This window comes from Cylas formicarius, unplaced genomic scaffold, assembly GCF_029955315.1.
Source record: "Cylas formicarius isolate icCylForm1 unplaced genomic scaffold, icCylForm1.1 PGA_scaffold_2__14_contigs__length_35257938, whole genome shotgun sequence".
Lineage (NCBI taxonomy): Eukaryota > Metazoa > Arthropoda > Insecta > Coleoptera > Brentidae > Cylas > Cylas formicarius.
The window spans coordinates 8,083,247-8,097,331 of NW_026844319.1; the positions used below are offsets into that span (position 1 = coordinate 8,083,247).

Sequence of the window (14,085 nt, forward strand, 5' to 3'; positions counted from 1 at the left end):
ACGCCGATTTTGACTAGAATTTGAAAGATATTGACATGAATATATAACTGTTTGTATCAAAAAATGATAGTTTAAACTGATATTTGCAGTTTTGATGCGGTTTTAGGTACGATATGAGTCGAAGAAGCCGATTTTGACTGGAATCTGTTTAAAATGACAAAAAAAACCTATTATCAATTCAAGGAAGTGAATTTTTAAGTAGTTATCTGCAGTTTTAATGTAGATTTCAGTTCGCTAAGTTATGAAAATGCATGTTTTGGCTATAATCTTCCGTAAATCAAGGGCGAAAACCAATTATTTGTCCCAAAAGAAGGTGTTTTAAGTATATATCTGCATTTCTAACGTAGATTTGGGTACAATAAGAGGCGAAAAAGCAGATTCTGACTAAGATTTTATCGAAATCGGCAACTATTTGACTCAGAATGGTTGCCTTACGTCGAAATCTAATAGTTTATTAAGGTTTTCGTTACTAGAGTGCCCAAAGACGCCGATTTTGACTAGAATTTGAAAGATATTGACATGAATATATAACTGTTTGTATCATGCTCGCGATGTATCTAGGGAACGGCCGCTCCGATCGGGATGAAACTTGGCGTGTCGGCGGAGGGGGCGGCCGCGATTTCGGCGCCGGGAGCGGAACCGCCCCCGACCTCGGGGGGCGGAGTTACCGCCCCCGAAAGAACTTTTTTCCGGAAAATGGCGGAAACGATGTCAGATCCGGGTAAAACGGGGTCGGAAACCGTCCCTTTGGGACGGAAATTCGCTCCGTTTCTCGCTACGACGAACCGTTTCCGAGATACGGCGGTTTTTTTGAAAAATTTTCAAAATTTTCAAATCGTCGTATCTCGGAAACGGTGCGTCGGAGGCGAAAAATAAGCGAATTTTCGTACCGGCCTCGGCCTCATTGATTACAGGGACCGGCCGACTCGGCGTGGGGAATCGACTGGCAAAGTCTCAACCCCCCCCTCCGAAATTTACCCCCTCGAATTTTGTAATTTTTGAAAAAAAAAATCGGAGAAAATGCCTTCTAAGGGTAAAGGGGGGTGAGAAGCGACCCTTGTGGGGCGAAAATTTCGTGCGTTTTTCGATCCGACGAGCCGTTTTCGAGATTTCGACATTTTCGAAAAATTTTCGAAAAAGGGCCGTATCTCGGAAACGGTGCGTCGGAGGCGAAAAATAAGCGAATTTTCGTACCGGCCTCAGCTTTATTAACTAGGTGGACCGGCGAACTCGGCGTGGGGAATCGACTGGCAAAGTATCAAATTCAAATTTTACCCCCTCGAATTTTGTAATTTTTGAAAAAAAAAAAATCGGAGAAAATGTCTTCTAAGGGTAAAGGGGGTGAGAAGCGACCCCTTTGGGGTGAAAATTTTGTCCTTTTTTTGATTGGACGAACCGTTTTCGAGTTATGGCCATTTTAAAATCGAAAAAAAAAAAACGAAAAAGAGCCGTATCTCGGTAACGGTGCGTCGGAGGCGAAAAATAAGCGAATTTTCGTACCGAGCTCAATATAACGCGCGTAGAGTTCAAGTTTTAAATTTTAAATCGAGGTAGGCTCGCAATACTCTATAGGATGCCGGCGGGGGTACCAAAATCAAGAAAATGGGGAAACCGATACCGGATTCCCGTAAAATGGGGTGGTAAACCGTCCCCTATGGGGCAAAAAATTGCTCGGTTTTCTCAAAAAACGAACCGTTTTCGAGATATAGCCATTTTAAAATCGAAAAAAAAATTTCGAAAAAGGGCCGTATCTCGGTAAGGGTGCGTCGGAGGCGAAAAATAAGCGAATTTTCGTACCGAGCTCGATATAACGCGCGTAGAGTGGTGCGGATTCGTAACCGCTATAGCCTGGTAGGTTTCCGACGTTCCTCCTATCCATTCAAGTTTTAAATTTTAAATCGAGGTAGGCTGGCAATACTCTATACGATGCCGGCGGGGGTACCAAAATCAAGAAAATGGGGAAACCGATACCGGATTCCCGTAAAATTTGGTGGTAAAGCGTCCCCTATGGGGCAAAAAATTGCTCGGTTTTCTCAAAAAACGAACCGTTTTCGAGATATAGCCATTTTAAAGTCGAAAAAAAAATTTCGAGAAAGGGCCGTATCTCGGTAAGGGTTCGTCGGAGGCGAAAAATAAGCGAATTTTCGTACCGAGCTCAATATAACGCGCGTAGAGTGGTGCGGATTCGTAACCACTATAGCCTGGTAGGTTTCCGACGTTCCTCCTATCCATTCAAGTTTTAAATTTTAAATCGAGGTAGGCTCGCAATACTCTATACGATGCCGGCGGGGGTACCAAAATCAAGAAAATGGGGAAACTGACACCGGATTCCCGTAAAATGGGGTCGTAAACCGTCCCTATAAGGGCAAAAAATTACTCCGTTTTCCCAAAAAACGAATCGTTTTCGAGTTATGGCCATTTTAAAATCGAAAAAAAAAAATTAGAAAAAGGGCCGTATCTCGGTAAGGGTTCGTCGGAGGCGAAAAATAAGCGAATTTTCGTACCGAGCTTAATATAACGAGCGTAGAGTGGTGCGGATTCGTAACCACTATAGCCTGGTAGGTTTCCGACGTTCCTCCTATCCATTCAAGTTTTAAATTTTAAATCGAGGTAGGCTCGCAATACTCTATACGATGCCGGCGGGGGTACCAAAATCAAGAAAATGGGGAAACCGATACATGAAAACAATGTAATGTCCTAATATTTCAAATGGCACATCAAAAGAAATAGTTCTACTTTCAAACAGATTTAGCCCTGGTCTGTCAATTAAGGCGCCTGACGAGAAATCAGATTCTCCATGGCAGCGTAGGTTCGAAACCTACCTACTGCAAACGGAAATTGTTTTGCATGAAATATAATTTTTGTAATTAGCAGCTCAGTCCAGAAAATTTTGTCAATTATAGGGATTAAGTTCGAAACCTACCTACTGCAAACGGCCATTGTTTTGCTTGAAATATATATTTTTTAATTAACAGCTCAGCCCAGAATTTTTTTCAAATATCAAGATTGAGTACATAAATTTCTAAAAATATAATGGCCTTATATTTCAACGCATGGCACATCACCAGAAATAGTTCGACTTTCAAACAGATTTAGCCTTGGTCTATTGGTTAATTCGAGTGACTAGACATCAGATTCTCGATGGCAGTGTAGGTTCGAAACCTACTTACTGCAAACGGAAATTGTTTTGTTTGAAATATAATTTTTGTAATTAGCAGCTCAGTCCAGAAAATTTTGTCAATTATGGGGATTGAGTTCGAAACCTACCTACTGCAAACGGCCATTGTTTTGCTTGAAATATATATCTTTTAATTAACAGCTCAGCCCAGAAATTTTTCTCAAATATGGGGATTGAGTACATAAATTTATAAAAATATAATGGACTTATATTTCAACGCATGGCACATCACCAGAAATAGTTCGACTTTCAAACAGATTTAGCCTTGGTCTGTCGGTTAAGGCGTCTGACTAGAAATCAGATTCTCCATGGCAGCGTAGGTAGGTATCGGAGTAGGTGTGATGGTGTAAAAACAGAGTTACGCAACCCGCGCATAATTTTACGTAGGAAATAATTTAAAGGCATCCGGCATATTTTTAAAAAATTAAATTTAAAATTATAAAGCCAAAGATGTAAAAACATTAGCAAATTTAAATCGAAATACTCATTTACCGCGGGGAACAATATCGCGACGTCCTGTATACAATTTAAATTCAAAGAAGAAAATAAAAATAACAAAAACGAAAGTATCGTTGACTTAAAAGAAGCGATATAATAACGAAACACATACAACCAATGTAAAGAAAATGGGACAACCTGTATGTGATTAAAAGCAAACTACCTTTTCGGAGTACGTGTGATGGTGTGAAAACAGAGTTACCCAACCCGCGCATGATTTTACGTAGGAAATAATTTAAGGACATCCGGTATATTTTTAAAAAACTAAATTTAAAATTATGAAGCCAGAGATGCAAAAACTTTAACAAAATTAAATCGAAATACTCATTTGCCGCGGTGAACAATATCGCGACGTCCTGTATACAATTTAAATTGAAAGAAGGAAATAAAAATAACCAACACGAAAATATCGTTCGCTCGAAACAAACGAAATAATAACGTAACACATAGAACCAATGTAAAAAAAATGGGACAACCTGTATGTGATTAAAAGCAAACTACCATATCGAAGAACGTGTGATGGTGTAAAAACAGAGTTACGCAACCCGCGCATGATTTTAGGTAGGAAATAATTTAAGGACATCCGGTATATTTTTAAAAAATTAAATTTAAAATTATAAAGCCAGAGATGCAAAAACATTAGCAAATTTAAATCGAAATACTCATTTACCGCGGGGAACAATATCGCGACGTCCTGTATACAATTTAAATTCAAAGAAGGAAATAAAAATAACGAAAACGAAAGTATCGTTGACTCAAAAGAAGCGATATAATAACGTAACACATAGAACCAATGTAAAGAAAATGGGACAACCTGTATCTGATTAGATGCAAACATTTTTATCTGAGTATGTGTAATCGTGTGAAAACAGAGTTACGCAACCCGCGTATGATTTTACATAGGAAATAATTTAAGGATAACCGGTATATTTTTAAAAAATTGGACATGACGCTAGAGATGTAAAAACCAATGCAAAGAAAAAAAAACACTAAAATATATTAGCGATAGATAGTCGCAACTCGAAAACTTTTTCTTCATGTCCGGGTAGGAGCACATAGCAATAGAAATATATTTAATTACCTTAAAAAAAGAAAATCAATCACAATTAACTTTCTCGGGTGCACTTTTAAAACAAACTAAATGCAAATCTCGATGAAGATCATCCCACCTACATTGTCACCCCCACCAATTATTTAATATTTCGCGCCTAGGATAACGATCGCTAAGATCGTCGAACGTTGCCACGTTGAGCGCAAAACGTAGTTATTAAAAATGATGCGAGTTAATTTTTGTCTTTACCAATTATGAGAATCGTCGAAATCTATCTGGAAACACTTTCAACTGCATCCCGTCTCTTTTCGTTGAATTGAAATTGATCTTTTTTTCAATAAAAATCGATATAAATCACAATGCAGGGATGCTTCTGGCAACAGTGTCACCCCATCAACTTTTATAACGGTTTTCTGTCCGTCGATCGTAAATCATTTTTTCGCGGGTAAAATAACGGCTGTTAGAGAATCGTCGGACGTTGCCATATTTAAGAGATGCAAAAATCACGAAAATAATCGATCGATTTTAATAAGGGAAAAATGAAAGCCTACCTCGCTTTAAAATTTCAAACTTGAATGGATAGGAGGAACGTCGGAAGCCTACCAAACTATAGTGGTTACGAAACCGTACCACTTTACGCGCGTTATGATAAACTCGGGACGAAAATTCGCTTATTTTTCGCCTCCGACGCACCGTTTCCGAGATACGGCCCTTTTTCGAATTTTTTTTTTCCATTTTAAAATGGCTATAGCTCGAAAACGGTTCGTTTTTTGGGAAAACCGAGCAATTTTTTGCCCCATAGGGGACGCTTTACCATCCCATTTTACGGGAATCCGGTATCGGTTTCCCCATTTTCTTGATTTTGGTACCCCCGCCGGCATCGTATAGAGTATTGCGAGCCTACCTCGATTTAAAATTTAAAACTTGAATGGATAGGAGGAACGTCGGAAACCTACCAGGCTATAGTGGTTACGAATCCGCACCACTCTACGCGCGTTATATTGAGCTCGGTACGAAAAAAATTTTACGGGAATCCGGTGTCAGTTTCCCCATTTTCTTGATTTTGGTACCCCCGCCGGCATCGTATAGAGTATTGCGAGCCTACCTCGATTTAAAATTTAAAACTTGAATGGATAGGAGGAACGTCGGAAACCTACCAGGCTATAGTGGTTACGAATCCGCACCACTCTACGCGCGTTATATTGAGCTCGGTACGAAAATTCGCTTATTTTTCGCCTCCGACGAACCCTTACCGAGATACGGCCCTTTCTCGAAATTTTTTTTTCGATTTTAAAATGGCTATATCTCGAAAACGGTTCGTTTTTTGAGAAAACCGAGCAATTTTTTGCCCCATAGGGGACGCTTTACCACCAAATTTTACGGGAATCCGGTATCGGTTTCCCCATTTTCTTGATTTTGGTACCCCCGCCGGCATCGTATAGAGTATTGCCAGCCTACCTCGATTTAAAATTTAAAACTTGAATGGATAGGAGGAACGTCGGAAACCTACCAGGCTATAGCGGTTACGAATCCGCACCACTCTACGCGCGTTATATCGAGCTCGTTACGAAAATTCGCTTATTTTTCGCCTCCGACGCACCCTTACCGAGATACGGCATTTTTTCGAAATTTTTTTTTCGATTTTAAAATGGCTATATCTCGAAAACGGTTCGTTTTTTGAGAAAACCGAGCAATTTTTTGCCCCATAAGGGACGGTTTACCACCCCATTTTACGGGAATCCGGTATCGGTTTCCCCATTTTCTTGATTTTGGTACCCCCGCCGGCATCCTATAGAGTATTGCGAGCCTACCTCGATTTAAAATTTAAAACTTGAATTCTACGCGCGTTATATTGAGCTCGGTACGAAAATTCGCTTATTTTTCGCCTCCGACGCACCGTTACCGAGATACGGCCCTTTTTCGTTTTTTTTTTTCGATTTTAAAATGGCCATAACTCGAAAACGGTTCGTCCAATCAAAAAAAGGACAAAATTTTCACCCCAAAGGGGTCGCTTCTCACCCCCTTTACCCTTAGAAGACATTTTCTCCGATTTTTTTTTTTTCAAAAATTACAAAATTCGAGGGGGTAAAATTTGGATTTGATACTTTGCCAGTCGATTCCCCACGCCGAGTTCGCCGGTCCACCTAGTTAATAAAGCTGAGGCCGGTACGAAAATTCGCTTATTTTTCGCCTCCGACGCACCGTTTCCGAGATACGGCCCTTTTTCGAAAATTTTTCGAAAATGTCGAAATCTCGAAAACGGCTCGTCGGATCGAAAAACGCACGAAATTTTCGCCCCATTAGGGTCGCTTCTCACCCCCCTTTACCCTTAGAAGGCATTTTCTCCGATTTTTTTTTCAAAAATTACAAAATTCGAGGGGGTAAATTTTGGAGGGGGGGGTTGAGACTTTGCCAGTCGATTCCCCACGCCGAGTCGGCCGGTCCCTCTAATCAATGAGGCCGAGGCCGGTACGAAAATTCGCTTATTTTTCGCCTCCGACGCACCGTTTCCGAGATACGACGATACACCTTCTTTTGGGACAAATAATTGGTTTTCGCCCTTGATTTACGGAAGATTATAGCCAAAACATGCATTTTCATAACTTAGCGAACTGAAATCTACATTAAAACTGCAGATAACTACTTAAAAATTCACTTCCTTGAATTGATAATAGGTTTTTCTTTGTCATTTTAAACAGATTCCAGTCAAAATCGGCTTCTTCGATTCATATCGTATCTAAAACCGCATCAAAACTGCAAATATCAATTTAAACTATCATTTTTTGATACAAACAGTTATATATTCATGTCAATATCTTTCAAATTCTAGTCAAAATCGGCGTCTTTGGGCATTTTAGTAACGAAAACCTTAATAAACTATTAGATTTCGACGTAAGGCAACCTTTCTGAGTCAAATAGTTGCCGATTTCAAAAAAATCCTAGTCAGAATCTGCTTTTTCGCCTCTTATTGTACCCAAATCTACCTTAGAAATGCAGATATATACTTAAAACACCTTCTTTTGGGACAAATAATTGGTTTTCGCCCTTGATTTACGGAAGATTATAGCCAAAACATGCATTTTCATAACTTAGCGAACTGAAATCTACATTAAAACTGCAGATAACTACTTAAAAATTCACTTCCTTGAATTGATAATAGGTTGTTCTTTGTCATTTTAAACAGATTCCAGTCAAAATCGGCTTCTTCGACTCATATCGTACCTAAAACCGCATCAAAACTGCAAATATCAGTTTAAACTATCATTTTTTGATACAAACAGTTATATATTCATGTCAATATCTTTCAAATTCTAGTCAAAATCGGCGTCTTTGGGCATTTTAGTAACGAAAACCTTAATAAACTATTAGATTTCGACGTAAGGCAACCTTTCTGAGTCAAATAGTTGCCGATTTCAAAAAAATCCTAGTCAGAATCTGTTTTTCGCCTCTTATTGTACCCAAATCTACCTTAGAAATGCAGATATATACTTAAAACACCTTCTTTTGGGACAAATAATTGGTTTTCGCCCTTGATTTACGGAAGATTATAGCCAAAACATGCATTTTCATAACTTAGCGAACTGAAATCTACATTAAAACTGCAGATAACTACTTAAAAATTCACTTCCTTGAATTGATAATAGGTTGTTCTTTGTCATTTTAAACAGATTCCAGTCAAAATCGGCTTCTTCGACTCATATCGTACCTAAAACCGCATCAAAACTGCAAATATCAGTTTAAACTATCATTTTTTGATACAAACAGTTATATATTCATGTCAATATCTTTCAAATTCTAGTCAAAATCGGCGTCTTTGGGCATTTTAGTAACGAAAACCTTAATAAACTATTAGATTTCGACGTAAGGCAACCATTCTGAGTCAAATAGTTGCCGATTTCGATAAAATCTTAGTCAGAATCTGCTTTTTCGCCTCTTATTGTACCCAAATCTACCTTAGAAATGTAGATATATACTTAAAACACCTTCTTTTGGGACAAATAAGTTCGCTAAGTTATGAAAATGCATGTTTTGGCTATAATCTTCCGTAAATCAAGGGCGAAAACCAATTATTTGTCCCAAAAGAAGGTGTTTTAAGTATATATCTGCATTTCTAAGGTAGATTTGGGTACAATAAGAGGCGAAAAAGCAGATTCTGACTAGGATTTTTTTGAAATCGGCAACTATTTGACTCAGAAAGGTTGCCTTACGTCGAAATCTAATAGTTTATTAAGGTTTTCGTTACTAAAATGCCCAAAGACGCAGATTTTGACTAGAATTTGAAAGATATTGACATGAATATATAACTGTTTGTATCAAAAAATGATAGTTTAAACTGATATTTGCAGTTTTGATGCGGTTTTAGATACGATATGAATCGAAGAAGCCGATTTTGACTGGAATCTGTTTAAAATGACAAAGAAAAACCTATTATCAATTCAAGGAAGTGAATTTTTAAGTAGTTATCTGCAGTTTTAATGTAGATTTCAGTTCGCTAAGTTATGAAAATGCATGTTTTGGCTATAATCTTCCGTAAATCAAGGGCGAAAACCAATTATTTGTCCCAAAAGAAGGTGTTCTGAGTATATATCTGCATTTCTAAGGTAGATTTGAGTACAATAAGAGGCGAAAAAGCAGATTCTGACTAAGATTTTATCGAAATCGGAAACTATTTGACTCAGAATGGTTGCCTTACGTCGAAATCTAATAGTTTATTAAGGTTTTCGTTACTAAAATGCCCAAAGACGATGATTTTGATTAGATTTTGAAAGATATTGACATGAATATATAACTGTTTGTATCAAAAAATGATAGTTTAAACTGATATTTGCAGTTTTGATGCGGTTTTAGGTACGATATGAGTCGAAGAAGCCGATTTTGACTGGAATCTGTTTAAAATGACAAAGAAAAACCTATTATCAATTCAAGGAAGTGAATTTTTAAGTAGTTATCTGCAGTTTTAATGTAGATTTCAGTTCGCTATGTTATGAAAATGCATGTTTTGGCTATAATCTTCCGTAAATCAAGGGCGAAAACCAATTATTTGTCCCAAAAGAAGGTGTTTTAAGTATATATCTGCATTTCTAAGGTAGATTTGGGTACAATAAGAGGCGAAAAAGCAGATTCTGACTGAGATTTTATCAAAATCGGCAACTATTTGACTCAGAAAGGTTGCCTTACGTCGAAATCTAATAGTTTATTAAGGTTTTCGTTACTAAAATGCCCAAAGACGCCGATTTTGACTAGAATTTGAATGATATTGACATGAATATATAACTGTTTGTATCAAAAAATGATAGTTTAAACTGATATTTGCAGTTTTGATGCGGTTGTAGGTACAATATGGGTCGAAGAAGCCGATTTTGACTGGAATCTGTTTAAAATGACAAAGAAAAACCTATTATCAATTCAAGGAAGTTAATTTTTAAGTAGTTATCTGCACTTTTAATGTAGATTTCAGTTCGCTAAGTTATGAAAATGCATGTTTTGGCTATAATCTTCCGTAAATCAAGGGCGAAAACCAATTATTTGTCCCAAAAGAAGGTGTTTTAAGTATATATCTGCATTTCTAAGGTAGATTTGGGTACAATAAGAGGCGAAAAAGCAGATTCTGACTAAGATTTTATCGAAATCGGCAACTATTTGATTCAGAAAGGTTGCCTTACGTCGAAATCTAATAGTTTATTAAGGTTTTCGTTACTAAAATGCACAAAGACGCCGATTTTGACTAGAATTTGAAAGATATTGACATGAATATATAACTGTTTGTATCAAAAAATGATAGTTTAAACTGATATTTGCAGTTTTGATGCGGTTTTAGGTACGATATGAGTCGAAGAAGCCGATTTTGACTGGAATCTGTTTAAAATGACAAAGAAAAACCTATTATCAATTCAAGGAAGTGAATTTTTAAGTAGTTATCTGCACTTTTAATGTAGATTTCAGTTCGCTAAGTTATGAAAATGCATGTTTTGGCTATAATCTTCCGTAAATCAAGGGCGAAAACCAATTATTTGTCCTAAAAGAAGGTGTTTTAAGTATATATCTGCATTTCTAAGGTAGATTTGGGTACAATAAGAGGCGAAAAAGCAGATTCTGACTAAGATTTTATCGAAATCGGCAACTATTTGACTCAGAAAGGTTGCCTTACGTCGAAATCTAATAGTTTATTAAGGTTTTCGTTACTAAAATGCCCAAAGACGCCGATTTTGACTAGAATTTGAAAGATATTGACATGAATATATAACTGTTTGTATCAAAAAATGATAGTTTAAACTGATATTTGCAGTTTTGATGCGGTTTTAGATACGATATGAATCGAAGAAGCCGATTTTGACTGGAATCTGTTTAAAATGACAAAGAAAAACCTATTATCAATTCAAGGAACTGAATTTTTAAGTAGTTATCTGCAGTTTTAATGTAGATTTCAGTTCGCTAAGTTATGAAAATGCATGTTTTGGCTATAATCTTCCGTAAATCAAGGGCGAAAACCAATTATTTGTCCAAAAGAAGATGTTTTAAGTATATATCTGCATTTCTAAGGTAGATTTGGGTACAATAAGAGGCGAAAAAGGAGATTCTGACTAAGATTTTATCGAAATCGGCAACTATTTGACTCAGAAAGGTTGCCTTACGTCGAAATCTAATAGTTTATTAAGGTTTTCGTTACTAAAATGCCCAAAGACGCCGATTTTGACTAGAATTTGAAAGATATTGACATGAATATATAACTGTTTGTATCAAAAAATGATAGTTTAAACTGATATTTGCAGTTTTGATGCGGGTTTAGGTACGATATGAATCGAAGAAGCCGATTTTGACTGGAATCTGTTTAAAATGACAAAGAAAAACCTATTATCAATTCAAGGAAGTGAATTTTTAAGTAGTTATCTGCAGTTTTGATGTAGATTTCAGTTCGCTAAGTTATGAAAATGCATGTTTTGGCTATAATCTTCCGTAAATCAAGGGCGAAAACCAATTATTTGTCCCAAAAGAAGGTGTTTTAAGTATATATCTGCATTTCTAAGGTAGATTTGGGTACAATAAGAGGCGAAAAACAGATTCTGACTAAGATTGTATCGAAATCGGCAACTATTTGACTCAGAATGGTTGCCTTACGTCGAAATCTAATAGTTTATTAAGGTTTTCGTTATTAAAATGCCCAAAGACGCCGATTTTGACTAGAATTTGAATGATATTGACATGAATATATAACTGTTTGTATCAAAAAATGATAGTTTAAACTGATATTTGCAGTTTTGATGCGGTTTTAGATACGACATGTATCGAAGAAGCCGATTTTGACTGGAATCTGTTTAAAATGACAAAGAAAAACCTATTATCAATTCAAGGAAGTGAATTTTTAAGTAGTTATCTGCAGTTTTAATGTAGATTTCAGTTCGCTAAGTTATGAAAATGCATGTTTTGGCTATAATCTTCCGTAAATCAAGGGCGAAAACCAATTATTTGTCCCAAAAGAAGGTGTTTTAAGTATATATCTGCATTTCTAAGGTAGATTTGGGTACAATAAGAGGCGAAAAAGCAGATTCTGACTAAGATTTTATCGAAATCGGCAACTATTTGTCTCAGAAAGGTTGCCTTACGTCGAAATCTAATAGTTTATTAAGGTTTTCGTTACTAAAATGCCCAAAGACACCGATTTTGACTAGAATTTGAAAGATATTGACATGAATATATAACTGTTTGTATCAAAAAATGATAGTTTAAACTGATATTTGCAGTTTTGATGCGGTTTTAGATACGACATGTATCGAAGAAGCCGATTTTGACTGGAATCTGTTTAAAATGACAAAGAAAAACCTATTATCAATTCAAGGAAGTGAATTTTTAAGTAGTTATCTGCACTTTTAATGTAGATTTCAGTTCGCTAAGTTATGAAAATGCATGTTTTGGCTATAATCTTCAGTAAATCAAGGGCGAACACCAATTATTTGTCCCAAAAGAAGTTGTTTTAAGTATATATCTGCATTTCTAAGGTAGATTTGGGTACAATAAGAGGCGAAAAAGCAGATTCTGACTAAGATTTTATCCAAATCGGCAACTATTTGACTCAGAATGGTTGCCTTACGTCGAAATCTAATAGTTTATTAAGGTTTTCGTTACTAAAGTGCCCAAAGACGCCGATTTTGACTAGAATTTGAAAGATATTGACATGAATATATAACTGTTTGTATCAAAAAATGATAGTTTAAACTGATATTTGCAGTTTTGATGCGGTTTTAGGTACGATATGAGTCGAAGAAGCCGATTTTGACTGGAATCTGTTTAAAATGACAAAGAAAAACCTATTATCAATTCAAGGAAGTGAATTTTTAAGTAGTTATCTGCAGTTTTAATGTAGATTTCAGTTCGCTAAGTTATGAAAATGCATGTTTTGGCTATAATCTTCCGTAAATCAAGGGCGAAAACCAATTATTTGTCCCAAAAGAAGGTGTTTTAAGTATATATCTGCATTTCTAAGGTAGATTTGGGTACAATAAGAGGCGAAAAACAGATTCTGACTAAGATTGTATCGAAATCGGCAACTATTTGACTCAGAATGGTTGCCTTACGTCGAAATCTAATAGTTTATTAAGGTTTTCGTTATTACAATGCCCAAAGACGCCGATTTTGACTAGAATTTGAATGATATTGACATGAATATATAACTGTTTGTATCAAAAAATGATAGTTTAAACTGATATTTGCAGTTTTGATGCGGTTTTAGATACGACATGTATCGAAGAAGCCGATTTTGACTGGAATCTGTTTAAAATGACAAAGAAAAACCTATTATCAATTCAAGGAAGTGAATTTTTAAGTAGTTATCTGCACTTTTAATGTAGATTTCAGTTCGCTAAGTTATGAAAATGCATGTTTTGGCTATAATCTTCCGTAAATCAAGGGCGAAAACCAATTATTTGTCCAAAAGAAGGTGTTTTAAGTATATATCTGCATTTCTAAGGTAGATTTGGGTACAATAAGAGGCGAAAAAGCAGATTCTGACTAAGATTTTATCGAAATCGGCAACTATTTGACTCAGAAAGGTTGCCTTACGTCGAAATCTAATAGTTTACTATGGTTTTCGTTACTAAAATGCCCAAAGACGCCGATTTTGACTAGAATTTGAAAGATATTGACATGAATATATAACTGTTTGTATCAAAAATGATAGTTTAAACTGATATTTGCAGTTTTGATGCGGTTTTAGATACGATATGAATCGAAGAAGCCGATTTTGACTGGAATCTGTTTAAAATGACAAAGAAAAACCTATTATCAATTCAAGGAAGTGAATTTTTAAGTAGTTATCTGCAGTTTTAATGTAGATTTCAGTTCGCTAAGTTATGAAAATGCATGT

At 36.2% G+C, this 14,085-nt stretch overlaps 1 protein-coding gene across 1 annotated transcript in view; it reads right to left on the bottom strand.

Annotated features, from left to right (window-relative positions):
* Positions 1-557: 557 nt before the first annotated feature.
* LOC132698615 (clotting factor G beta subunit-like) overlaps positions 558-14,085 on the bottom strand; it is a 34,786-nt gene continuing 21,258 nt past the window's right edge. The window contains exon 3 of the mRNA XM_060664808.1: positions 558-775. Coding sequence (XP_060520791.1) covers positions 558-775 — 218 coding nt within the window. The remainder of the gene's footprint in view (positions 776-14,085) is intronic.